The sequence below is a fragment of the Brassica napus genome, chromosome C1, assembly GCF_020379485.1.
Source record: "Brassica napus cultivar Da-Ae chromosome C1, Da-Ae, whole genome shotgun sequence".
Taxonomy (NCBI): domain Eukaryota; kingdom Viridiplantae; phylum Streptophyta; class Magnoliopsida; order Brassicales; family Brassicaceae; genus Brassica; species Brassica napus.
Window position 1 is genome coordinate 8,064,741 of NC_063444.1, and position 26,098 is coordinate 8,090,838.

At 35.1% G+C, this 26,098-nt stretch overlaps 3 protein-coding genes across 3 annotated transcripts; 2 read left to right on the plus strand and 1 right to left on the minus strand.

Annotated features, from left to right (window-relative positions):
* The first annotated feature begins 9,092 nt into the window (after positions 1–9,092).
* Positions 9,093–11,852, plus strand: LOC106374933 (abscisic acid 8'-hydroxylase 1-like). Its single transcript, XM_013814853.3, has 7 exons — positions 9,093–9,570; positions 9,651–9,969; positions 10,138–10,524; positions 10,644–10,809; positions 10,886–10,992; positions 11,100–11,218; positions 11,323–11,852. The coding sequence occupies exons 1-7, from the start codon at positions 9,371–9,373 to the stop codon at positions 11,411–11,413; spliced, it is 1,389 nt and encodes a 462-aa protein (XP_013670307.2). The 5' UTR covers positions 9,093–9,370; the 3' UTR covers positions 11,414–11,852.
* A 3,899-nt stretch (positions 11,853–15,751) lies between these two features.
* Positions 15,752–17,553, minus strand: BNAC01G11660D. Its single transcript, XM_013814854.3, has 8 exons — positions 17,398–17,553; positions 17,010–17,078; positions 16,879–16,908; positions 16,736–16,768; positions 16,460–16,530; positions 16,272–16,353; positions 16,088–16,180; positions 15,752–15,999 (listed from the first exon to the last, which is right to left on the minus strand). The coding sequence occupies exons 1-8, from the start codon at positions 17,482–17,484 to the stop codon at positions 15,943–15,945; spliced, it is 522 nt and encodes a 173-aa protein (XP_013670308.1). The 5' UTR covers positions 17,485–17,553; the 3' UTR covers positions 15,752–15,942.
* A 244-nt stretch (positions 17,554–17,797) lies between these two features.
* LOC106373903 lies at positions 17,798–19,056 on the plus strand. Its single transcript, XM_048743615.1, has 4 exons — positions 17,798–17,810; positions 18,092–18,174; positions 18,274–18,522; positions 18,817–19,056. The coding sequence occupies exons 1-4, from the start codon at positions 17,798–17,800 to the stop codon at positions 19,054–19,056; spliced, it is 585 nt and encodes a 194-aa protein (XP_048599572.1).
* Positions 19,057–26,098: the final 7,042 nt, after the last annotated feature.

Here is a 26,098-nt window from a genome sequence, read left to right on the forward strand (position 1 = left end):
AATAATAGTGACATAATTTATTTAAAATAATGGATACGGATTAAAAACTATTGCAGATAAAAACAATAAGATAATGGGTTAGCTTATATCTTATTTATATAGGTCGCATCATAAGAACTTTAGTGCGTTATTATAAAGTACATGCCTAATAATATATCATATTGTTTTCTGATAGATATATACATATATATATATATATTGTTTTTTATTGTTTAAAATGAATATATAGTTGCCGTTTTCTAAAAAGATATATAGTTGCCGTCCAAAAAAGAAAAGAAAAGAAAATGGATATAGTTTTGGAAGGAAAAAATGATGCAAATATTATGAGATAAGATGATAAGCTCAATATCATTGTTACCATATATTTATTTTTAGTCGATCTAGATTTGGATATAGCTATATAGATTTACCAGTTGATGGATTTCATTATTCAGTCTTTCTTTTTCATTATTGTTCGAAGTAATTATATTAGATTTGACGTGATAAATACAAAATATGATTGATTTTTTATGTATATCTATGACTACGAACAAATCTCTTGTTGATGTAGTAGCCTTAGTAAATTAAGATTTTCTCTCACCTTTACTATGTTTTAGTGAATCCACTTCATCTTTATAATCTAAACAACAAAACTAACTTAAGGTCTACTGAGGTTGCCAAATTATTATGTAAAGATCTACGTGGTGTGTGTCAGTAACGAACGAGTCTCACTTTTGCAGTTCGCTTTGAGGAGATGATACGATAGATGCTCTTCACCTCTATCTTTGCAGCTTGCACATTATATCCAGACACGAGTCCTCCAGAATGGTTGTTTTGTATTTAAATTTATTTACTACAGTTCTTGTAGAGAGCTGTAACCAGAAAAGATGAGATTACATGATACGTCTAAATAAATAGATGAGTAAAAAAGAATTATTAACCTATATTTGTGAATCTGCAGTCGATACAATAACATGTGGTCGAATCATAACATATCTAATTTTTTATACAGATTTTTTGTCGTCATCAAAAGATTTAAAATAAACACCTAAATTTTCTAATAGGAGCAAATGCTAGACGTTCGTTTGATGATTTATAATGGCTAAAGTTTTTCTTTGGCCGGTAAAATAAACTGTTGTAAAATGATAAAACATAAGAGAATAGTAAACGAAAGCGATAACATTATAAGGCAAACTATTGATTCGTTTTCAAAGAATTATTTTATAACGCTTACAAGTTAATATATGTCCTGGTTAATATCTTAAGCTATACGAATTTCTTAACAATTGGAAAAAGGGATGATAAGCAATTATGAATTACAAACAGCAAATATAAATGGTAAGCAAAAGTGTATGTACTTCGTTTTAATAACTAACACATGCGTCTGATCATATAATTTAAAAACATTTAATTTCTCTTCTAAAAGATAATCTCATATTATTGTTCTTGTAGCGGCTAGGCCTGGGCATTTCGGATATCGGTTTGGTTCGGTTCGGGTATTTCGGTTTTCGGGTGGTTCGGATAGGAAACTAGAGGTTCCATCTACTATTTGACCTATTTTCGGTTCGGTTCGGTTCAGATAGTTTCGGTTTGGATAGTAAATGTAGGAACCAGAAAATACTTGGAAAAACATCGGTTCTCATTTGGATCGGTTCGGGTTCGGATAGTTCGGATAATCTGGATAAAATATTGATTATTTAGGGTAAAATATCAAATAATTAGGATGATTTAGATAAAAAAATTGGATATTTCGGATTACTTTGGATATTTCGGATAAAACTGTTCGGATAGTTTCAGATACTTTCGGGTAATTCAGATACTTTATAATAATTTAGTTATCCTCAACTATTTTCAGATAATTAAATATATATCTCTAGTTATGTTATATGTATATATAATTAATATTTTTATATATTCGGGTACCCGTTTGGTTCTCGGTTCGGTTCCAGTCCGGTTCGGTTATTTTGGATATAAAAATATAGAAACCGTTCGGATATTTGAGGGTATTAGTCCGGTTTCGGGTATTTCCGTTCGGTTCCGATTCGGTTCTTCGGTTCCGGTTATTTTGTCCAGGCTTAGTAGCGGCAATTCAAAATGACCAAAACCGTCATTAATTTTTAATGCGTTGATTACTATGACTAGTACGTAGTATTATTTATTTGGCCACATATATGCAGTTTATTAGCTTTAGCGTCCTCCAGAAAAGATAGATCATGTCCAAACATATGCCAGTGAAGCTATGATCAGTTAGGGCTTTAGCTCATATGGTAAATGTTAAATAGAAAAACGACGTATACTTTCTCCAGCAATTTTAATAAGAGCCTATGAAAATTTTCATATATTGTAGAACATCGGGAAACAATGGACCGGTTAAATAGATTGCTGGTCGAAAGAAACTACGTATCCAAACCATTTTGGTACTTACTCTGGAAAAAAAAACATATCTTCTTTAGAATTTTTTTTCTTTTGTAACTTTTGTTTAGAAATTATTTTTGTCAGATAATTTACGGTGAAAAGGATTACCGAAGATTTTGATATTAGCTACGCTTTTACATGTTAACCATGATTAGCAGTATTAACGTTTAAGTAGAACTTATACGATAATTTAGTTAAATAATGACGATGATGCCGTTTCTTATATGACCCTTAGTATAGAATAATAGAACAAAGCATAGGCAATTATTTTGTAACGCCGTGCCCGCTCACGGTTAATAGGTCATCTATGCATGTTCTTTCGGTCTATGGGTCTCATCCTGTCCAACGAATGATGAGTCAATTTTTCAAAGGTTCAGAGTCATTGTTTACTGATCATACAATCACCACATGACCTTTTCCCGTGCTTTGGCCTCATTCACACGATATCGCAAATCACTTCCCGATAGGTCACCCATCATTCCACTACTCCAGCTCAAGCACACTTAACTATAGAGTTCTAAACAGATGTGTGACGGAAAAGATAAGTCAATTTTGCTGATATAGGTAGTCAAATCAATCTTTTTAAGCCTTTATATATATCACAACTCGAGATGTTACAATTCACCTCCTCTCAAAGAACGCAACGTCCTTATTGCGTCCCACGACATGTCTCAAGACCCCTCTCGGGTCAGAACCGAGATGGCTAACCAGCTCTGATACCACTTGTAACGTCCCGTCCGCTCACGGTTAATGGCCACCCAAACCCACTCTCTCGGCCCGTGGGCCCCATCCCGTCCAACAGACGGTGCATTAATTTTCCGAAGGTTCGAAATCATTGTTTACTGACTTTGTAATCACCACATGACATTTCTCTGTGCTTTGGTCTCACTTACACGATATCGTGAATCACTTTGCGATAGGTAACCTATCATTCTACTACTCCAGCTCAAACATACTTAATTCTAGAGTTCGAAACGGATGTGTGACGAAAATGGTAAGTGGACTTTAGTAACATAGATAGTCAAATCAATCTTCTTAATCCTTTTCATATATCTCAATTCTGGGATGTTACAATTCAGGATATACAAAGAGAACGTTCAATTAATTATGTATTTTTCAAAACTCAAAAGTGAATATATATGTATTATTAATCGAATCAACTTCGAATACGAAACCCTAAAAGTCGTGGAGAGAGAGGTGTCGACACGTATGAGAGACTGGCCACATGTAAACTATCCTTGCACGATTCTTAAAGTTCTCTCGGCCATGGTTAGGCGTTCGGCTCGATCCTTATATAATTTCTTTTCCACTTTTGTAAGTTTTTTTAGTTTTGTCCTTCATATATATGCACAGTATATTATCTGCATATGTTTGTTTAAAACAATCAAATAATATAACGTTTTTTGAAGTTTGAAATAATATAATGTTGATGAAACATGTTACTAAATGTTTTTATAATGTATACGTAAGCAAGATTACGCAGCAATGTTGTCAAGTTATATAGATTTGAATACTCAAACTATTAACTTTTCAGGGAACAAACCTTTCAGGACTTTAACATTCTTTTTGCATTTGTAATCGATCTCCCATTGTTGTTCACCTATTCCACACGCATCTTATATATTAAATCAGAAGTCACAACTTTGATTCATGTGTGATTTTTTAAAAAATAGACTTAATAGACATATTCTTAGAAAGTCATGTTACATTTAATTTCTAATCTTATCATTAAATTTTGGTCATACCAAATTTTTTTATTGGGCTATCAATAATTAGATTTAAACAATAGATGATCCATTGGATTTATAGATTGTATAAATTAAATTGATATAATTTAATGTTGTAATACTATACCTCCATATGTTAAATATTTAAATATTTGTCAATGTTAACTTTTAAAATTATAAAGATTTTTTTTAAAATAACAAAAATCATATTATCTAACAATGATTAATCTTTACTACCTTAAACCAATGAAAACAAATTTTAAACTATATAGTTTATTTTAAAAATTAAACAAAATTAAATGTTTAATTATTTACTCGATAATATAAATCTATGAAGCGAAAAGTTTATTTTTTTAAAAACTTTCTAAATTTGTGAAATGTTACAATATCTTTGAATATGACAATAAAAAAAATATTTTACTAATCTTTATATATATAGTTACGATTTTAATAATGAAATAATAATCCAAAAATATATATATAGAAGAAGATACAAATATATGTGAAAATTTGAAACAATTTATTCAATGAAAAAAATATATCGTAAACTTATTATGTTTTAAAAATTGATAGACACATATATATTATAATATATACCAATTTAGTATTGAAAACAAAATATTTATATAAAAATAAATGAAAACAAAATAAATGAAAACAAAAATCCGCGCTTGCGCGGGTCGAAATCTAGTTTCGTTTAAAAGACTAGTAGTTGGATATTTACTCTTAGATAATGCAGATTGTACTATGAGCCCTCTGCCCCAGACATCTAACCAGCTCGCGTGGTTCACCGGTTCCATTGACTAGACCAAAAGAGTGATTCAGTCGATACAGAGGTGCACTTGAAGTGGGGGGGGGGGTGTGCATAATCTTTTATAGATGTGTAGATCATGCTGGAGCAATTTTAAAGATTTTGGACTTTTTCAAAAATTGAGTAAAGCATGAAAATATATGAATTTTGAACTCATGGAAAACTATAAAAAGTTGGTCAATGTTAAAAATAAAAGTTGCAATTTATCAACTATATTTGTATATAGTGTTGGTAAACTTTCTGAAATAAAAATTAAGTATATATATGTAGAGATTGAATTAATGTCTAAATTCAATCAAAGAACGTTTAAATGATATATAGATGAAACAAGATATTAAGCTAGTTACACGTGCCGTCTCAAAACTATGCCAGTCTATCTCGGGTAGTGAGTCTTGGTCTTAAAACTCCCTTAGGATACAATGAATCAATGAAAATTTTCTATTTGATAAAGAGATACAATGAAAGTGTTATGATCGGGCTACAATGGTTTTATTCATTGATCAGTTGCATGCAATGGAGATTTGTGTTTATTAAGGATGTTCGGATACTTAAATTAAAGTCATGGCTCCACAAGAATGTTTACGGTTTGATGCTTACCCACATCAATCATGGATTAGATTCTTTTCTTTTTGAGAACTAAATTATCAATATTTATCTAATCTGGACTTGAGTTTCGATCCAAATAGTTTATATGGTGGACTGTAACAGATGATTGGTTTATCTTCCTTATTAGTCAGAAAGTATTCCAAAATTGGATCAAACGGTGTGATATACTTTCGGGTTAATCCACTCTGTAGAACTAAATGTGTTTTTCGGAGGGCCGACTGGTTCAACCGATAGGACATATCATATAAAAAAAATGTTTACGGTTTGACTGAACATAGTTGGAGTTTACTACCAAAGGCGGAGACTAAAAATAAAACTTTATTATAAATTCCTTAAAGACTTAACATGTTAATGTTGCATTCGGAATTTAACCGGTCCATTAAAAATGCACGCGAGTCACCGTTGTTCTTCCATAATGAAAACCCTAGTTATTTTTTTTTATAACTTCTAAAAACCCCCGAGTTATATCTTTTGAAAAGTTATATATGTTATATATAAGTTGTGACCCAAAAAAATATATATATTATATATAGGCAAAAAAAGTTACTTATATCCCCCTAACATGAAAACTATATAAATACTTATCAGTCGTGTATATATAGAGCGTGTGATACGAAAACCCGCAAAATTCTTTGGCAGACAAAAGAGAAAACCAACAAAATTTTCAGAAAAGGAGATAATTGTTTTGCCACGAACAAAATGATATAAATCTTATATATTAAAACAGAAGTCACAACTTTGATTCATGTGTGATTTTTTAAAAAATGGACCTAATAGACATAATGAACATACTCTTAGAAAATCATGTTACATTTAATATCTAATCTTATCATTTAAATTTTGGGAGTACCAAAAATTTGTATTGGGCTATCAATAATTGAATTTAAACAATAGATGATTCATTGGATTTATAGATAGTATAAATTAAATAGATATAATTTAATGTTGTGATATTATACTTCTATATGCTAAATATTTAAATATTTGTCGATGTTAACTTTTAAAATTATAAAGATTTTTTTAAATAATAAAAATTATATTATCTAACAATGATTATTCTTTACTAATTTAAACTAATAAAAACAAATTTTAAACATATAATTTATTTTAAAAATTAAACAAAAACTAAATTTTTAATTATTTACTCGATGTACTTGTGTCTGTGTACGTACATAAATATACAATAAATAGTGGCCATAAATAGGCAAGATATAGCGAACTGACTCAATAAAGTTCTCTACGTTGTGTTGTCACTATGAAGTTAGTGCAAGAAAGTTGAACTGAACTAAAGGGACTTTATTTTCAGTTCAGACAACAAACTAAAGGGGCTTTAATTTATTTATTCAAAATTATATACGTTCTATATATCGCCTTATTGGGACACACAACTCGTATCTCGGTATCTGTAGTAATACACTACTTATTTTCGGGTATGTCAATTAAATTATTAATCAATGTTTTCTTATGGTACACATATCTCATTCGTCGCCGTCTTCTTCCCCTCACAATTTATTTTGGACAAAAAGAAGATAAAATTGTTTATCTAATTTTAAAAATAAAAGATATATCTAGATTTTGAACCAAAAAAAAAGAAAGAAAGATATATCTAGATTTCCTAATTGGGAAATTGCCAACGTAACTCTATATAAAGCAAGCTTCTGTCAGGCACGCAAGTAAAGGTCTACATGTTATGAAAAATATGGTCGGTCGAAGAATGACCTACCTTTCGGATATATAGTTTTTCTTTTTTATAAACCCTATTGGCCGATCCGGTCGGCTCCGGAAAGAACGCATTTATAGTGGTACAGAGTGGACTAGCCCGAAAGCGTACCACACTGCCTGACCCGAGTTTGGAATACCTTCCGACTAATGCCAGGGGTGGACTAATCATCTATTATGGCCCACCGTATAAACCACTTGGGCCGAAGCCCAATTCCAAACTGGTCAAGTAATAATAATTTAGTTCCCATGGGAAATCGAATCCAAAACTGATGTGGGTACACACCAAGCCGCAAAAGATTACCACTAGGCTACCACCACTTGGTTGTCGCCGTATATTATTAACTTATGTGGATTGCTAATGTGTGGTATTACATACAAACGTATAACTATTTGTTATTTTGTTTCACGGGCATTTAGAGAATTTTAAGCTATTCGTTGGAAATCGTTGTGGATTATCATATTTCAATCTTGATTATTTTACTTTTGATTTTTTTTAAAATTAACCAGATCGACGTGATGACATGTCATTTTCGAACTAAACTTTGAAGCTTGTACTTGCTAGTACATCTCAGTTTACAATAATGAAAAAAAAAACTTTAACAAAAAACAATACTAGCCTACACTTGCATGTTGATGATCATGATCACTGTTGTCACTTGGTTTATAAGATATTAAAAACTTTAGTAAAGTACGTAAACTAAGAAATCGGTAAAGCTTGAAACATGTCAAATTAACTAGCAAAAGCGCACGTGCCTACTTATGGGATTGCACATTTTTAGATTGATTTATTGATGTATATGTAGTGATTAGTAAGGATGCTAGTTAATTTAGTTTATATGTTCGTTTAATTTTGACTAGGTCAGAACATTAGTACATACAATTATCAACGATATCCATTTGTGTTCGGCCGTGTATGTTTTGTTTTGACAAAACATAAAATTTGGGTTCGCCCTTTATACTATGATTTAAAATTTCTATATTCAGATTCAACTTGACTAGATGACTTAAATCAAGGATAATTATTTGTAATGGTTTTTGTCCAAAGTGTTGATTTTAAAGTGTCAAGCCATAGGAGAGAGATAAAAATAAGAAGTGGAAAGTCCTTCCCTTGGTCTGGCTGAAATGCAATGTAATGTTATTCATGGCACAAGAAGAAAAGATTAGTAGATGTGCATTTAGTTCTAACTTCTAAGTAGACAAATCATGTTGGGATGTACTTTTTGCATAGTAATGCTTTGATTGGTATTGATAATTTATTGCTGTTAAAAGATGGTTACTTCTTGAATGAAATTAAATTATCAAGCACAAAAGATGTCACATATAACACCAAATAAAGCGTTTAAACTTTAAAGCATAGTCTTCAATTTAAACAAAAATGTCCAGCATAATTAATTATAAAATAAATAGAAAAACATAAACCTTTCCCTTACCCTACATTTGTCTCTACTTAAGGGCTAAATTGCTCCAATTATTCATTTGTTTAATTAACCAAACATTAGGCTTTGTAAAAACTTAACTAACTAATTAATCATTTTGAGTGGCTCTGCATCTCTTTTGAATTAGTTGCTTCTCTTTAATTAGTTTGTTTGGTCAAAATCTCACACGTTCATTTTGCATGCTCTTTGCACGTGCTATCTCGTCTCTTTCAGATGAGCTGTCTCTCTAATACTCTATAATCTAGAGCATGATTAACGGTGTTCTTAAGACGAGGTTCTTATTAGAATATAATAAATCGTCTCTTAACTTTTAACTAAAAATACTAAGAACCGGCTCTTAAATATTTAAGAACCGGTTCTTAGTATTTTTAGTTAAAAGTTAAGAGGCGGTTTATATTCCGCCAAGAACCCGCACCCTAAAAACCCCGGTTAATCATGCTCTTGGAAGCTCTATTCGAACCTATCTCTCTCCCCTCCATCACCTTTTCTCTCTCCTCTACCATATTACCATATGAGAAAACCCTATATAACCCCTTCACATCTCCCACTTGGTATGCATCACACAATACATCTTCTTCCCCTTACACAAAAACAAAACAAAAAGACTTTTTGTTATATAACTTGAAGTCACAAGTTCTTTGTTGTTCAACTACTTCCCCTTCTTCATCATCAAAATGGATTCCTCCGCCTTGTTTTTCACTTTCTCCGCCGCAATTATCATACTCTACTTTCTCCGGTGTTTAATCTCTCAGCGCCACCGTGTATCCTCGAAACTCCCACTCCCGCCGGGAACAATGGGTTGGCCTTACGTAGGCGAGACTTTCCAGCTCTATTCTCAAGACCCTAACGTCTTTTTCGTTTCCAAACAGAAACGGTCAGTGTTCTGTTTTGAAAATCTGAAAAAAAAACATAAGAAGTTGTAAGAAACTGAAAGTTTGGTCTTTTTTTTTACAGGTATGGTTCAGTGTTCAAGACACATGTACTAGGATGTCCTTGTGTAATGATCTCGAGTCCTGAAGCTGCGAAGTTCGTGCTGGTGACGAAGTCTCATCTCTTTAAACCGACTTTTCCTGCGAGTAAAGAGAGGATGCTGGGGAAACAAGCCATCTTCTTCCACCAAGGTGAGTATCACGCCAAACTCAGGAAGCTCGTTCTTCGTGCCTTCATGCCGGAGTCTATCAGAGACATGGTTCCAAATATCGAATCAATCGCTCAACATTCTCTACGAAGCTGGGACGGAATAATGATCAACACTTACCAAGAAATGAAAACAGTAAGACACATAAAAAAAACAGAGCATCTCTGTTTCTTTCTAAATACTCTGTTTCAAAACAGAGCATCTCTGTTTCTTTCTAAATTCTCTGTTTTAAAACAGAGCATCTCTGTTTCTTTCTACATCCTCTGTTTTTAAACTGTTTCTCGTTTGTGTTCTTTCATTCAGTACACATTCAACGTTGCGTTGCTCTCGATCTTCGGAAAAGACGAGGTTCTATACAGAGAAGATCTAAAACGATGCTACTACATTCTCGAGAAAGGTTACAACTCTATGCCTATAAACCTCCCTGGAACGCTCTTCCACAAATCCATGAAGGCTCGCAAGGAGCTCTCGCAGATCCTAGCAAGAATCTTATCAGAGAGAAGAGAGAACAGATCCTCACACAACGATCTTCTCGGATCATTCATGGGAGACAAAGAAGAGCTAACCGACGAGCAGATCGCTGATAACATAATCGGAGTAATCTTCGCCGCTAGAGACACCACAGCGAGTGTGATGACGTGGATCCTTAAGTACTTAGCTGAGAATCCCAACGTTCTAGAGGCCGTTACTGTAAGTTACTTATACTGACACGTATTTGTCCTGTTTTGGTAATAAAAACATAAGTAGTTTTGTAAATTTTGTTGCGTTGTTGATAGTTTAGTTTTTTTTTTTTTTTTGGTGTTTAATAGGAAGAGCAAATGGTAATCAGTAAAAGCAAAGAAGAAGGAGAGTCTTTAACTTGGGGTGATACAAAGAAGATGCCACTAACTTCAAGAGTCATTCAAGAAACATTAAGAGTTGCTTCAATCTTATCTTTTACATTTAGAGAAGCTGTAGAAGATGTCGAATACGAAGGTATGATATAAAAATTACAATCGATTTTCTTTGTGAACTTAACCAATTAAAACAAGACTTTTAAATTGTTTTGCAGGATATTTGATACCTAAAGGATGGAAAGTGTTGCCGCTTTTCAGAAACATTCATCATAGTTCTGATATCTTTTCGAATCCTAGCAAGTTTGACCCATCGAGATTTGAGGTATATTTTATTTATCTTTCTAACAAGACCCTTTCTGATAGTTCCTTTTTTTTTTTTTTAATTGTAGAGAATGATTTATATTGACATAATGTATCTGTGCTATATAGGTGGCTCCAAAACCCAATACTTTCATGCCATTTGGCAATGGGACTCACTCGTGTCCTGGAAATGAATTAGCCAAGCTTGAAATATCTATCATGATTCATCATCTGACCACCAAGTACAGGTGTGTGTACTATTTACTTTATTGCCTTTTCTCTACCTTCATTAGAGTGATTTATTTTATTTCTCTAGTTATGGTTTTGATAAGGGGAAATTTTATAATTACAGGTGGTCAATAGTTGGAGCTAGCGACGGGATTCAGTATGGGCCATTTGCGCTTCCCCAAAACGGACTGCCCATTATGCTTGCTCGGAAGTAGGAGATCGATATGTAGTACTACGTGATGCCCTAAGCTTTCTATAACTGGAAAGAGGGGGACTAGAGAAGAAAATTAAACAATTCTTTATTTTCTTGCTAAAGAAAAATAGGGAGAGGCGAAGGGCAAAAAAAAATCAAGATTTTGATATGAAAAAATTAAAATGGGAAATGAGGAGAAGGCACCAATTAGTGTACAAAGAAAAGTCTAATTTATTTTCTTAGTTTTTTTAATTTCTATTTTTTCGAGTTTTGAAATTTTAGTTTAAGATAGGGAAAAGTTGGTCACTATATTTCAAATTGAGGTAAAATGTTAGATAAAATATCTAATGTTTTTTTCCTTCCCAAAGAAGAAACATCCCATGTATATGTTTAACTGATTCATCCTGAATTGGAGAGTTTCCATGTTGTTCTTAGTGAATTGATGATTATCTGAAGACGCCCACAGAAATATTATACAGTTTGTGTTGATTGTTTCGTTTATCACACAATAAATCGTATCTCAATAAAATGACAGAAAATAACGTAGTACAGAAATTGAGAAATTATCTAAGAACCAAACTATCAAACATGTGATGCAAATATAATTGGGATTAAAAGAACCAAACTAGTAGAGGTGCAATTACTAAATTACTAAATTACGTAATTTAGTTGTTTATATACAGTTTGTGCTCTTTCTATCATTTTAAACCATCTTTTTTTCTTCTTCTGCTCTTTCTTTACCTTTCATTACGTACTTTTGTGATGTAAGAATATTTTGGAAAGGATATAAAAAGTTAAATTTAAAAAAAAAAAAAAAAATTGGGATTAAAAGAAAAAAGAGAGAAGTTAAAGCTATATATAAAAAACTAAATTACGTAATTTAGTAATTGCACCTCTACTAGTAGCAATAAACATTGAAATGGAAAAAATGTTAGTTTATGCAAGTTTTGAGAATATTTAATTCGATCCATGTTTTATCTAATTATAAAAGTATTATTAATTTTTTTTGTCTGGTTATTATGCTATTACAAACTATGAGAAATATTACATAGACGATATTATAGCCGACAATTTTACCTGTCTTATGAGGATTCACGTCTGACTGCATCACCCTGAGCCGCCCTATGAGATCCATGATACTCATTGCGCCATGCTGAAGATCTTTTTTGTAATTATTTGCTCCATTTTTTTCTGTATAATTCGCCTTCTCCGAGAATTAAAATCCAGACCTTTTGTTGTAGAAATTGTGTCGTTTGGGATTTGAACCCCAAACTTGGGTGTAAAAGTTTTTAAATCTTGACCACCAGGGCCAGGGTGCTTCCACGAATTATTACTAAACTTACTTGATCATGTTTTTTGGGTCTAACTTGATCATGTTTTTTTTGTTTAGCATTTCAATACAATAATCACATTTACTACACCTACTACACATTTTGTTTGTAGTCTCAAGTAACCACATCAATGGATAACTATAGAATGATTAGAAATTTAGAATCGCGACAATCATCATAGACATTTGTTAATTGTTATTATATATAGAAGAAGAAAGAAAACCTAATCTATTCAAATAAATTGACGGACGACTTTGAACATCATCACCCGCGAGTTATGTTGAAATTGTCGCTGTAATTACATTTGACCGTCGTCATCCCAGTATTATTTTATTTGAGTTTTTACTTGTGAGCTATATTAATTATACCATGATTGAGAATATTGATGCACAGCTGTATTTGAATCGTCGGGTAAATATATCAGACGGGCTATCAATTTCGTGTCACTATCTGCCTTATTATCGTTTTATTTTAACTTATGTATTTGTAATTGTATCCTGATATAACTTGTGGCAGATATTAGTAGTATCTTATGAATGCAATGGGCAATGGGCAATGGGCAATAGACAAGTGAACCAACTGTGCGATATTAAAAAAAGTCTGTAAACTTGTCTTTGAATGGAAAATCTAAACAAAAATCTCTCTCAAAAATTCGATCACAACCAGATGGAAATTATTGTTTTTACCAAAAGATGTGTGAGAGTTGAGTTATAAAACTCGATTACTATTGGAAAGGAAAACAATACTACATGATTAGTATATACTATATATATTGTGTATATATGTAACCATTCTCAACAAAAGAAATAAGTTGTACTATATAGACAAAGTCTATTTTTTTGGGCACCAGACTAAAAGTCTAAAACAAGATCGCTTGATCATAATTGTTATGTTTACTTGTTTTGGGGACATTAGTTGTATTACTTTACGTCATATTGTCTTCCTTTAAATGTACCATGCTCCATGATTTTCACGTTCATCTTCTAAATTTAGAGTAAAAAAGGTATTTAATGATCAGTAGTCCCGAATATGCCGGTCCGTGTAATGAGATTGCATTATTTTGCTAGATAAGTTCATATAATATATAAAAAGTTTATACTTTCTGGAAAACTTGTATATGTATAGTTATTCGTGTTTATATAGTATTATTTTATGTTGTATTTAGGTTGTAAGTGGTGACTAATAAAATAAATATATGAAATGATAATAATAATTTATAAAATTTAATAGAATATAACCAGTATTCCACTTATTCCATAGTACTTATTTGACGTGGAATTATTGTTTAAATGACTGCTGTTTGTTTGTAGAATAATATGAAATAAAATGTAATATATCTTTTTTTAACTAGTGAACATTTTAAAGAATGCAAAAGAGTTAAATACTAATGAAGCTTTTATTCTAAAAAATACATTCCATTCCAGTTGCACCCTTACATTTTTTTTTCTGAAACTAATATGATTAAACTCCACAATGGAGAGCATTACTATCAGAAAACTTTCAACCTTTTCGCACACAGAATTCAAAGCACAAGTACAGCCAAACGATGTCTAACATGATAATTTTGCGACTAGAGTTTTAACTATATGTCTTTTTAATCCGTATGCACGTTATATCATGCGCGAACACATCATAGAACATTAAATGTGAACCTGCTCGACCTAGACACCTTTTAGTGTGGAGGTACGAATACAACACACATATATATGCTGCCATAGCATATTCGCCTGGAACGCTATTCCACTGCAATGGACGTGGCACAATCATTGATGATGAGTGTCACTGTTCCATCTTACCCACCATGCCAGTACAGTTCAATCGTTCAACCCAACTCCAAATATATACACCGATAAATGAACACATGTCATATAAGCGCTTATAAACCCCCATTAATATCGCACGATACAAGGATTAGATTTTGACATAAGTTCTGGGCATTATTTTCCTTTGCGCATCGATAATGACTCTCTTTTTCAAACACTTGTTCACCTCCAAAAATTCCACATGTTTCATCAAACAAATAACATCATTGATGGACCCTTTCAACCGATTGTGAACCAAAATATTTCTCGTCGGTATCTAATTAAACTAAAATCGATGATCCTCAACATATTTGAGTTTGTATAATATTTTGGTAAATCATAATGTAATTAAATAAAAGTATATGTCGTATTCAAATGCATTTATGCAAGTAATGACGCACTAGCATACATGAAGATGCAGTCGTTATGTTTTGACCACGAATAAATAACTATTGCTCTTATACGTACAAGTATCTGTTTGACTTGTGAACATATTAGTTTTTCTATATATTTCTAAGTACGTGTACTATATCAACTCCATTACGTGGATTGTTGCAGCCTTGCAGGATTAATAAATGTGCTCAGTTAATCAATTACGAAGAATAAACAGTCTGGCATAGAGTGTTTGTATATTAGTTGACTTAGTGACTTGTGAATATCTTATAAGATAAATAAATAATTAGTTCCGTAGTCGTTCGGCCATGCATATTTTCAATTAAATGTGTGTTTTTGAATTTGCTTGTTGACAAAAAAAAATTGATTTGCTTAAAAAATTGATTTGCTTTCTTCACTTTTCAAATTTGTTTTTTAACAAGTATGTTTGCTTACACAGAAAACAATATGCTTCTGACATTTAGTAGTAAACACTTCACAGAATAGAAACACAAAACAAACAGTTTCGCTGTGAAGTGTGTGATGAACTCATATTGTCGGTAGAAAGTACACAATCACAGTAGGTTTTTTGTTGAGTGACTCGAGTCCCAGTCATCCATTATGAATGTCTAGTGATACACCAACAGTGCCGTTTTATTTATTACGAAAAAAGGTTTTGATCATTTTTAGAAATTACTTAGATGTAAAGTCAGAAGATGATCGTTTAAAATTTGTATATGATAGTCACAAGATGATCATTTCCCAACGAATCTTATGGTTGCGACTAAAGTGTCACAACATGTTTGTTTACGTAATAACTTGTGAACACCTTTTCCAACCTTAGAATAATCTAAGAAACACCAAAGTTATCACTCATCTTAATTGAATCAGTTAACTAGAACAAAATACATAAACCGGTTTAATCTCAGCTTCTAAAGTGGTTTACACATGTAGCAAGTGACTGCGGCTAGGTTGATAATACGCTAATAAACTTATATGCAGAGAATGAAAGTTACACATTTTTTCCATTGCAAATGTCTTGAAAGTTATATTGGAGGCAGCTTGTCATTTCCTTCAAAGTAGGCTGAGATCCCAGTTTTCAGCTGCAAACGATTTAACGTTTTGAGGATGATTAATAAATGAAGAATAATTGGTTGAGACAATTTGAAAAAACTGAACAAGATATAACACCTTTTTGATTGCATTAGCTGTGTCCGAGGCCTCTTGTGGTTGCTCCCTGAGCAGCCTAATCCGAGCTTCCATTTGACGATTATGTTCTTCAGCCTGGTAAGTGAATGAAGACAATAAGAAATCGGTTTTCAAGTAGCAAAGAGTTGGTGTCCTGTGACTGACAGTCTTATTGGAACTTACTTACCCCCTGAAGCAAAGCTGTTAATCTTTGTATCTCGCTCTTCTTAGCTGTTGTTAAGTCATTTGCTAAGTCCATTACATTGCTCCTGAGAAGAACTCATATCAGAAATTTCCAATATATTGTGAACTTGCATTGTACCATAATAACATAAATGCAAAATGGATTAAGCGGCATGCATGACAGACACCTACTTATCAGAAAACAAGGGATCCAAACTCTGTTCTTCAACCATCTGCTCAACTTTATCAAGAATTGGTCCAACCTGCAAAAAAGAGACAAAATGCTTTCACTCACAAAGGATTTTGACAAATCCCTCATTTCACAAGTGTCTGGTCGATCACAGGGGAGAAAACTAATTACAAGTTAGATGAAAGGGGAAAACAAGCGATAACTAGCAACAATCCCCTAACGTGGAAAAAAGTAATTCTGAAAAATATTACAGAGATGATGTCTGTCAACAACGTTACCTGATATTCTTGACACTGTGCATCGAACTCACCCTGTAACAATCACAAAAAAAAGGTTTCTACCATGAACAAACCCATTACATGGTTTCCTTATTTACGTTTATATTGAGAAAATCAGAATGGTTTCAAAAGCCGAGAATTACCTCTAATGACTGATGCAAATTCACAATCACCTAGAAACATGTCACAGAGATACAATTAAAAACCAAACATATAAAACCAATGGATATACTCATCTAGATAATAAATAGTAATAACAACAAAGGGATAATACCTGAGTAGTCAACCAATAAAGCCTATTTTGCTCAGCCACATCGAATTTCGAGAAAATATCAAGAAAATCCTGAGATGGTTTTTGATTCACATAAAAGGGTTTTCTTAGCAACAAACATTGAAAGCAAACATAAAGCTTTGATATTTTTTTTAAGTAATCAGCAAGCATTAAAGCTCTAATTTTTAAGGGGATGTATAGTTCGAGTTCCGAATTCGAAAAACCCTAAACCTTAAAATCTCACTGGAGTAAGTAATTTTCGCAGTCTCGAGCAGACAAGAACAGAATCAGCGGTCTCAATCTGAACATTCCAAGACTCAATTTCGAGAACCCCTAAAACTCCACAAGACTAAGTAAAGAGATTCGATTAATAGTTTTTGAGTGAGAATACCTCTCTGGAGCACGCAGTGAGAAGATAACGAACAGCTTTTCTGAACGATTGCTTCAGATCCGATTGTCTGCGACCCGGTTCTTCCATCGTATAGCCAAACGAAAAGAGGCGTAACTGAAGAAAAAATCTGGGTAAATTGAAAATGAATTTAGAATTTTAGGAGGGAAAAATAATTAATTAATCATGGAATATTCGAGCCCATATAAAGCCCATTTATCTTTAGTGTAAAGTTGAAGGATTAAATCATACATGAATACTAAGGCCCATTTAGGCCCAACATTGAAGCAACATCAACGGAATACAGCATACAGGTTTGTATTTCCTTTTCCTTGTAAAACAAGGTTTCTTCTTTTCCTAACTCCTTTTTATAAGAACCCTAACTAGTCAGACTACATTCCTGATGGAGACGGAGAGTTCGCAGTATGCATTGGCTTTGTCATCATCATCATCAACTTTACCTTCTCTTCCACACTATCAAATCCTAAATCATACATAGGAAGCTTTATCAATCTGGTTTCTAACTACAAAAGCTTTCTCCGTCATCTGAATCCCCACGGTTTAGCTCTAGGTCTTCAAAACGGTATGGATTGGACCCAGAACCCTCCAAGATCCTAACTATTTGACCCTTTTTTAGTTACTGTTTTTTTATCATATATTAGTCGTTTAATTTTGATTTTGAATGGTTTTTGTGCAGTGATATGTTATGGTACGGAGAACAATAATGACAACGGATTTCAAGTGCCACCTTACGTTGTTTTGAAGAAGACTCAGATTAAGGTATGTCTTTTGTTATGTTTGTTAATTGATATGCTTTCCTTTGCTAAGCTCAAACTTTCCTTTTTTGATATATGTGCCATTAAATTTTTTTTTTTCCAGAAACTAATAGTTACGCTTCCTTCGAGCTTTACGCATTACGGTTACGGTTGTTTAGCAAGAGAAGCCACACTCAGTAAACGTTCTCCTCATGCCACAACGCAACCACTCCCGTTTATCTACTCATCATTCAATCATAACGGTGCTAAGAGACGCAAGAAAGCTCCACTATTAATCTCTAACGGAGAGCTCAACAAACCGCAAGATACTACAGATTCTGATGCTTCTTCAGTTAATGAATCACTCAGTGAAGTACTAAATATTGCTCTACCACAATATTCCGGTTCAGGTTTATATGATATATGCCTTGTGGTGAACACATTAATCATCAAGCTCCTCCTACATACGCTGCCTCCTCCGAGCTCGTGTTTGCTCCTCAAAGTTTCTTTGCCACTTTTGGGCCTATTCCAATTTCTTTTCCGCCGGTATTACATTCTCACTTTTATTACATCATGTCACTCTAAATAAAAAAACATCGCAGTTGTTTGTTTTGTATACCTTAAGCACCCATAAAAAAACTAATCTTGTCTTTTCTTTTTGTTCTAGATCGATGAAGGATTGGATTTAGAGGAATTGACTAACAACTTCAAGCAGTATGAGCTATGGGGTGGTCCACAAGAAAACAACAACCTAGACGATGTTAATACTATTGATGGATCTTCTTACGTGATCTCACGAAGTCCGTTTGATCCTATCGGGAGACCATGCAATCCGTTTGGCCCTATTGAACGACCCTTGCCGCATCTTCCCTCTAGTTGTGAACTGGCAGATTTGGGATTTGTATAAAATTCATGTTTTATGTGTGTTTTTTGTCTCATGAACTTGACTTTTGGTACTTTGTGTTTTCTAGATGAGAATCTTGTTTTATTTTTTTGCTTTCCTGTAGAAAACACTAAAAGTTCTTCAATAATATGTACAATCTTTAAATATTGTCTACTTGTGTGTTTTGTTTTCTCTATTCCCTTTTCAGGCTTTGACATAAATCTGAAAAAGTCAACTATAGTTCTCTTAGTACTTGTTTGGTTTCATTAGTACTATTCTTTGTCTTTATTAGCACTATCAACTGAATAAAGAGAAAGAGTTTGATATAAAGACGAAATGACTGCACATATGCACAATGAACCCACATAACTCTCTGTTCCTCATTAAGTAAATCATAGTCGATGGCTGATAGTGTGTGGTGCAGTGAAGAAAGGATAACTGATCTATAAGGTTTTGAGAAAGCTATACATGTTACCCGCACAAAAGGAATGGATGACATTTGACATGAAACTATCAGGTATCTGAAGCAGCATTAATCAATGATGAGTCTAACAGAAGACTGCAGATCACTGTCCATGGATCCACGGTAAGGTCAGACTAAGATCAAGAGGAGTCATGTTAGCTTTGGTTTTAACTGCTACAAGGAACAAAATCTGATTCTCTTCGTATGTTCTCCAGTTCTGGTTAAGAAAAATTCATCGCATTCTCACAGAAAAGTCAATAAAGAGAACCAATTGATCTTGGTTTACAGAATCAAACACCAATACAGCTGCAGAGACCACTTTTTGTTTTTGTTGCATCATCAAATGTATGTTTTATACAAAACTATAGTGAGAGTGTATAGATCTCATGTATGTGTGTGTGTGTGTTTTGCTTACTTAGAGCACACATGTACGACAACTGAGAAGATCATCTCATACATGTATGACCGCCAAAAAAACTGTCGATACATTGGGGTGGTCTTAATTAAATAACACAAGCAAAAAATCGAATAACAAAGGTTTCTATTGAGACGAACCTGTAAGGATTATTCAGTATGATCACGACTTAGGTTAGCTTCAAAGTAAATGACACAAGCGATTTAACGAGTTCCCGGCCTCTAGCACGGTACGTCTCGTGGGAGAACTCTTGCTCCCAAACTTCACTATGATCAAAGAAGTTTACAATAGTCTAGTCACTTATAAATTGTGATAGACTTTTAGGTTTACACAACACCTTGGGTTTTGCCTTTAGAGAATACAAGTAGAATAGAGATCCTTAGAGAACACAGTAGTTCTCTGTTGCTATTACTCTAACGCCTTAACTTTCTTTCTCTTGTGCAGCTCTCTCACGCGTGGTTGATGATCTCGTTCTCAAGCTGGATTTATACTTGACGTCTTGATCCTTTTTTCCAGCAACGACTTCTACGGTCTTGAGTTTATCCAACCAATGCGTGGGCTTTAGTTGTGTAACACTAGGCCTTAGGATATTGTCTTTGGGCCAAACTCAACAAAACTCCACCTTTTGCCCAAACCCAATAACTTCCTAAGTTTTTTTCACTCCTTGTCTTCTTCGTTAAACATCATCACCGACAAAACACGCAGCACCGCATCGCACTTCTCACTTCTGCCTTGGCTATCTTCAGACTCTACTCAATCAATCTAGCCCACCCGTTTCCTTCGTTGACTCCGCAAGGTTAGTGGCTTGATTTCTCCTTTCTCTCCATTATCGAATGTGTTTCGAACTACATCATAAACTTTGAGAGAGTGACTTGAGTCTCTGTTATCGTGCATGTCTTCTCTTGTCGAGTTTGTAAGGAACTCCACCTCGACCGTGATCCCTTTTCTGGTGATGTGCCTTTTGCTGAGTCACTTGTCACTTGTGACTCCACCGATTCAGACTTCTCTATCTGAACCTCCACTGCGATTCTAAGGTAGCTCAACTCGACTTTTCCTTGTCGTAGTAGTAACTGTTTTTTTTTTTTTTTTTTTTTTTGGACTATTGATTTCAAAACCTCATCTTTACACTGAAGCATGACGGTTTGAACTCAGATTGAAGTCAACAGAGCTCCACATTTTACTTTGCTTGCTCTTCGACTGTTTTCACAGTAAGTTTGTACCTTCTCGTATCGCTGTTGTCTAAGCAAGAAACTCAGTTTGTCTTGAGTAAATTGCTTTCTGAAACTTGGACTGGTTTCTTGTGAGTGCAGATATACCCACTCTCCTTTTGCAAATTGCTCCACCTGGAGTGCGTGTGTGTTGATACGACTCCACCTTTTTCTCCAGGTAACTCCCTTTCTCAAACACATTGAATGACAGCTCCTATTATCTCACACTTGCCCCCTTGTGTGTTGTTCAGATCTTTTGCGAGATAAACCGTTCACTCTGGAGTTACCGGGGCTGCTTTTTCTTCTCCTACTGGACGTTGAGAAGTCCACAGCAGAGCTGGAACTTCGGACCAGGTACGGTTTTAGTTAGGAAATCTGCAGGATTCAAATTAGTGTGTATCTTTTGTAGGATAACATCGCCTGCCTCCACTAGATCTCGTATGAAGTGGAACTTAGTATCGATCTGTTTAGTCCTTTCGTGATACACTGGATTTCTTGCTAGGGCTATAGCACTTTGAGAATCACAATGAATTGTTGCACTTGTCTGTTTGAATCCTAGCTCGTTGCATAAGCCTCTCAACCATATGCTCTCTTTAGCAGCTTCATGTAGAGCCATATACTCTGCCTCTATGGTTGATAAAGCAACCACAGATTGAAGGCATGATTTCCATGATACTGTGTTTCCTCCTATCTTGAATGCATATCCGGTTACTGACCTCCTCCTGTCTTGGTCGGTAGCATAATCAGAATCTGAAAAACCTTCTATGATAAACTTAGAATCCTTCTTGAATGTTAGATTAAGATCAGACGCTCCTCGTAGATATTTCAATACCCACTTGACAGCTGACCAGTGCTCTCTGCTCGGCTTGCTCATGAATCTACTCACGAACCCCACGGCGAACCCCAAGTCAGGTCTAGATCCGACCATAGCGTACATGAGGCTCCCTACTGCACTTGCTTATGGGATGTTCTCCATGTACTGCTCTTCAATCTTCCATTCTTTGTCAGTTAAGCTTCTTAGTTTAAACTGTGCTGACGTTGGGGTGGTCACTGGTTTCACATCCTGCATTCCAAACGTTCTCAAAACTTTCTCAATATATTTTCCCTGAGATAAGATCAATGTGCCTTTCTGTCTATCTCTTATGATGTCCATACCCAAAATTCTTGAGGCCTTTCCTAGATCTTTCATCTCAAACTCCCCATTCAATCTGTCCTTCAGTTCCTGGATTGTTTTCTTATTCCCTGAAGCTATCAGCATATCGTCAACGTACAGCAGTAGGTACACTGCTTTATCAGTTTGCGTGTCCCTGAAATAGACACACGGATCCCTGCTGCTCTTCTCGAACAGTTGGTGTTTCATGAAGCTATCAAAACGCTGGTTCCATCTCCTTGGCGACTGTTTGAGTCCATAAAGAGACTTTCTTAACACGCAGACTTTATTTTCATCTCCTGGTTTGATAAAGCCTTCTGGTTGAGTCATTAGGATTTTTTCCTCTAAAGTTCCGTGTAAGAAGGCTGTTTTGACGTCCATCTGCTCTAGCTCAAAATCCAGATTCACCACCACTGATAGCATGAACCTGATTGAAACATGTTTCACTACTGGGGAGAAGATTTCATTGTAGTCTATTCCCTCAGTCTGTGAATAACCTTTTGCGACCAGTCGGCCTTTATATCTTTCATCTTCAACTCCTGGTATGCCTGGTTTTAACTTAAAAATCCACTTGCAGCCTATTAGCTTGGCCTTTTCTGGTTTGTCTATCAGGTCCCATGTTCGATTTTTCTTGTGGGAATCCATTTCTTCCTCTGCAGCAGCCTTCCATCGTTTTCTTTCTGTACTTCTCATTGCTTCTCCATAGGATTTCGGTTCCTCTACCTCTAGATCTTCCACCGTGTTCAATGCATATGCTACAAAGTTTCCATCTTCATAGCGTGATGGAGGTCTAGTGTTCTTACGTCTTTCTCTGTCTCTAGCCAACACATACTCGTTAAGTGTCTGTTCTTTGTCACTTGTCTCAGTTTCATCCTCAGCTTCATGTTTTGTTTTTGTGTCGGAACTTTCTGAGATGTCTGAGTTTGAGTCTTCTTTGTTGCTATTTTCTGAGTCAGAGTCAGAGCTGCTTGGTGTAGGACCTCGGATTAGATCATCACTGAAGGTTACTCTTCGTCTCCTCTTCTCCTTCACGACAATGTTATCTTCCTTTGGATTCTTTTCATTTTTCCTTTCAGTACCGTTGACATCCTTATAGATTTCTCTTTCATTGAACACTACATATCTGCTGGTTCTACATCTTCTTTCTTCAGGGATCCAAACTCTGTACCCTTTTGTTCCGAAAGGATAACCCATGAACACTCCTTTTACAGCTCTAGGTTCTGTTTTTCCTTCTTTCACGTGAACAAATGCAGAGCTTCCAAAACGTCTTAAGTGTTTGAGCTCTGGTTTGGATCCAGACCATACCTGTTCTGGCAGCTTGAAGTTCAGTGCAGCACTCGGAGACCTGTTGATCAAATACACAGCCGTAGATGCTGCCTCTGCCCAGAAACTCTGATCTAAACCTGTTTCAGCCAGCATACATCTTACCTTATCCATAATGGTTCTGTTCATCCTTTCTGAGACACCATTCTGCTGTGGGGTATAGGTGCAGGTTCTGTGTCTTTTGATACCAGCTTGTTTGCAGTAATTGTCGAATTCCCGATTGCAAAACTCCAAGCCATTGTCTGTTCTTAAACATTTAACCTTGCGTTCTGTCTGAGTTTCAACTGCTGTCTTCCATTCCTTAAAAGCCGCAAATGCCTCATTTTTAGCTCTCAGGAAGAAAATCCATACCTTCTTAGAGTAGTCGTCTATAAATGTTACAAAGTACTTGCAATCTCCTAGACTGTTTGGCGAAGATGGTGAGCCCCATAAGTCTGAGTGCACGTAATCCAGAATTCCTTTCGTAACATGTTTAGCTGGTTTGAAACTTTGTTTGTGTGATTTTCCCAGCACACACTCTTCACAAAACTTAAGTGTTCTTACCTCCTTCTCTGGTAAGTAACCTTCTTTAGCTAGGACATTCATACTTTTCAGACTCATATGTCCCAGCCTAGAGTGCCAAAGTTTTGTCATGTCGACCTCCTCCTTAGATATGTTTGCTTCTCCTTTCAACACAGTTCCTTGGAGATAGTACAATCCTTGATGATACTTTCCTGAGATTACTTTCTCATTTCCTTTGTAGAATTGTACTATGAGGTCCTTGCCCTCATATCTGCATCCTGACTTCTCTAACATACCATATGAAATAAGGTTTCTGCTCATACCTGGCATGTATCTTACTTCAGTAAGCACCACCTTAGACCCATCAGGATTCTGAATTTTTATTTTTCCTATCCCTTTGATGTCGCTGTGTGTGTTGTTTGCCATGAGCACCTTACCGCCATTGAACTCCCTCAGATCAAATAGGAATTTTTTGTCGGGTGTAATATGGAACGAGCATCCTGAGTCCATGATCCATTCCTCCTTTGTATCCTCAGTACTTACTGTTAGCACCAAAGGTTGCCTAGGCCCAGCAACAAGATTTGCGGTGTTATCTTGTCTGTTTGATTTCCTATCAGGACAATCCTTTTTCCAGTGGTCCTCTTTACCACAAATAAAGCAACCTTTGTTGTTTTTGATGTTCCTTGGTCGGGATTTTGATCTTCCAAACCTACTCTTTGATCTTCCCTTCCAGGACTTTCCACTGCCTTTGTTTTGTCTAGATTCTGATCTTCCTCTATCCACAAACAGTCCTTCTCCATCTGACTTTGACAGTTTGCCACTCTCGATTAACTCTCTCTCTTTTGACTTTGCTGCACCAGTCACTTCACTTAAGCTTAAAGTGTCCCTCCCATACTTGAGGGTTTCCTTGAGTTGATCATATTTGTTTGATAGAGAACTTAGTAACAAGATAGCTTGTACTTCCTCGGTTACCTCCACCTGAAGGTTGTTGAGGTCTGCAACCAGTTTTAGAAAATCATCTACATTCTCATCAATACTTTTAGAGTCTGACATCTTGAATGTGTAGAACCTAAGCTGTAGATAGATTCTGTTTGGCAGTGATGTTTCTGTGTAGAGTTTGTCCAATGTTGACCACATATCAGCTGCAGTCTCACAATTCTGAATCTTTCGCAGGACCTTGTTTCCAACGTTTAGGACTATCAGATCCTTAGCTTTCTCGGATTTTTCAAACTTGACTGGATCAATCCTGGGGGTAGTCTCCACCAGACCTGCTAGCCCCTTTTGAGGATCCTTCATAGCCGATTCTGCCTCATCCTTAGGCGTCGACATGTCCTTCACAAGCTTGTGGTCGGTTAGTACCTCCTTCAATCCTAGCACACCGAAGTGAGCTAACATCCTGACTTTCCATAATGAAAAATCACCGGTTCCTTCGAATCTGTCCACCTCGATTCTTGAGGTTGACATCTCCTCGTGATCACCTGTCCTTAGCCTCAGCTCTGATACCACTTTGTAAGGATTATTCAGTATGATCACGACTTAGGTTAGCTTCAAAGTAAATGACACAAGCGATTTAACGAGTTCCCGGCCTCTAGCACGGTACGTCTCGTGGGAGAACTCTTGCTCCCAAACTTCACTATGATCAAAGAAGTTTACAATAGTCTAGTCACTTATAAATTGTGATAGACTTTTAGGTTTACACAACACCTTGGGTTTTGCCTTTAGAGAATACAAGTAGAATAGAGATCCTTAGAGAACACAGTAGTTCTCTGTTGCTATTACTCTAACGCCTTAACTTTCTTTCTCTTGTGCAGCTCTCTCACGCGTGGTTGATGATCTCGTTCTCAAGCTGGATTTATACTTGACGTCTTGATCCTTTTTTCCAGCAACGACTTCTACGGTTTTGAGTTTATCCAACCAATGCGTGGGCTTTAGTTGTGTAACACTAGGCCTTAGGATATTGTCTTTGGACCAAACTCAACAGAACCAGTAACAGCAGCCTCAGCAGA

What these genes read in the sequence shown, in the direction of transcription:
- LOC106374933 (XM_013814853.3), top strand. Translation starts at nt 9,371, where the DNA reads ATGGATTCCTCCGCCTTGTTTTTCACTTTCTCCGCCGCAATTATCATA. An exon ending in AGAAGATGTCGAATACGAAG is followed by an intron (nt 10,810 to 10,885) that starts GTATGATATAAA and finishes ATTGTTTTGCAG; the next exon opens with GATATTTGATACCTAAAGGA. An exon ending in CATCTGACCACCAAGTACAG is followed by an intron (nt 11,219 to 11,322) that starts GTGTGTGTACTA and finishes TTATAATTACAG; the next exon opens with GTGGTCAATAGTTGGAGCTA.
- BNAC01G11660D (XM_013814854.3), bottom strand. Translation starts at nt 17,484, where the DNA reads ATGGAAGAACCGGGTCGCAGACAATCGGATCTGAAGCAATCGTTCAGA. An exon ending in ATTTGCATCAGTCATTAGAG is followed by an intron (nt 16,769 to 16,878) that starts GTAATTCTCGGC and finishes TGATTGTTACAG; the next exon opens with GGTGAGTTCGATGCACAGTG. An exon ending in GATCCCTTGTTTTCTGATAA is followed by an intron (nt 16,354 to 16,459) that starts GTAGGTGTCTGT and finishes AGTTCTTCTCAG; the next exon opens with GAGCAATGTAATGGACTTAG.
- LOC106373903 (XM_048743615.1), top strand. An exon ending in TGAAGAAGACTCAGATTAAG is followed by an intron (nt 18,175 to 18,273) that starts GTATGTCTTTTG and finishes TTTTTTTTCCAG; the next exon opens with AAACTAATAGTTACGCTTCC. An exon ending in TTAATGAATCACTCAGTGAA is followed by an intron (nt 18,523 to 18,816) that starts GTACTAAATATT and finishes TTTTTGTTCTAG; the next exon opens with ATCGATGAAGGATTGGATTT.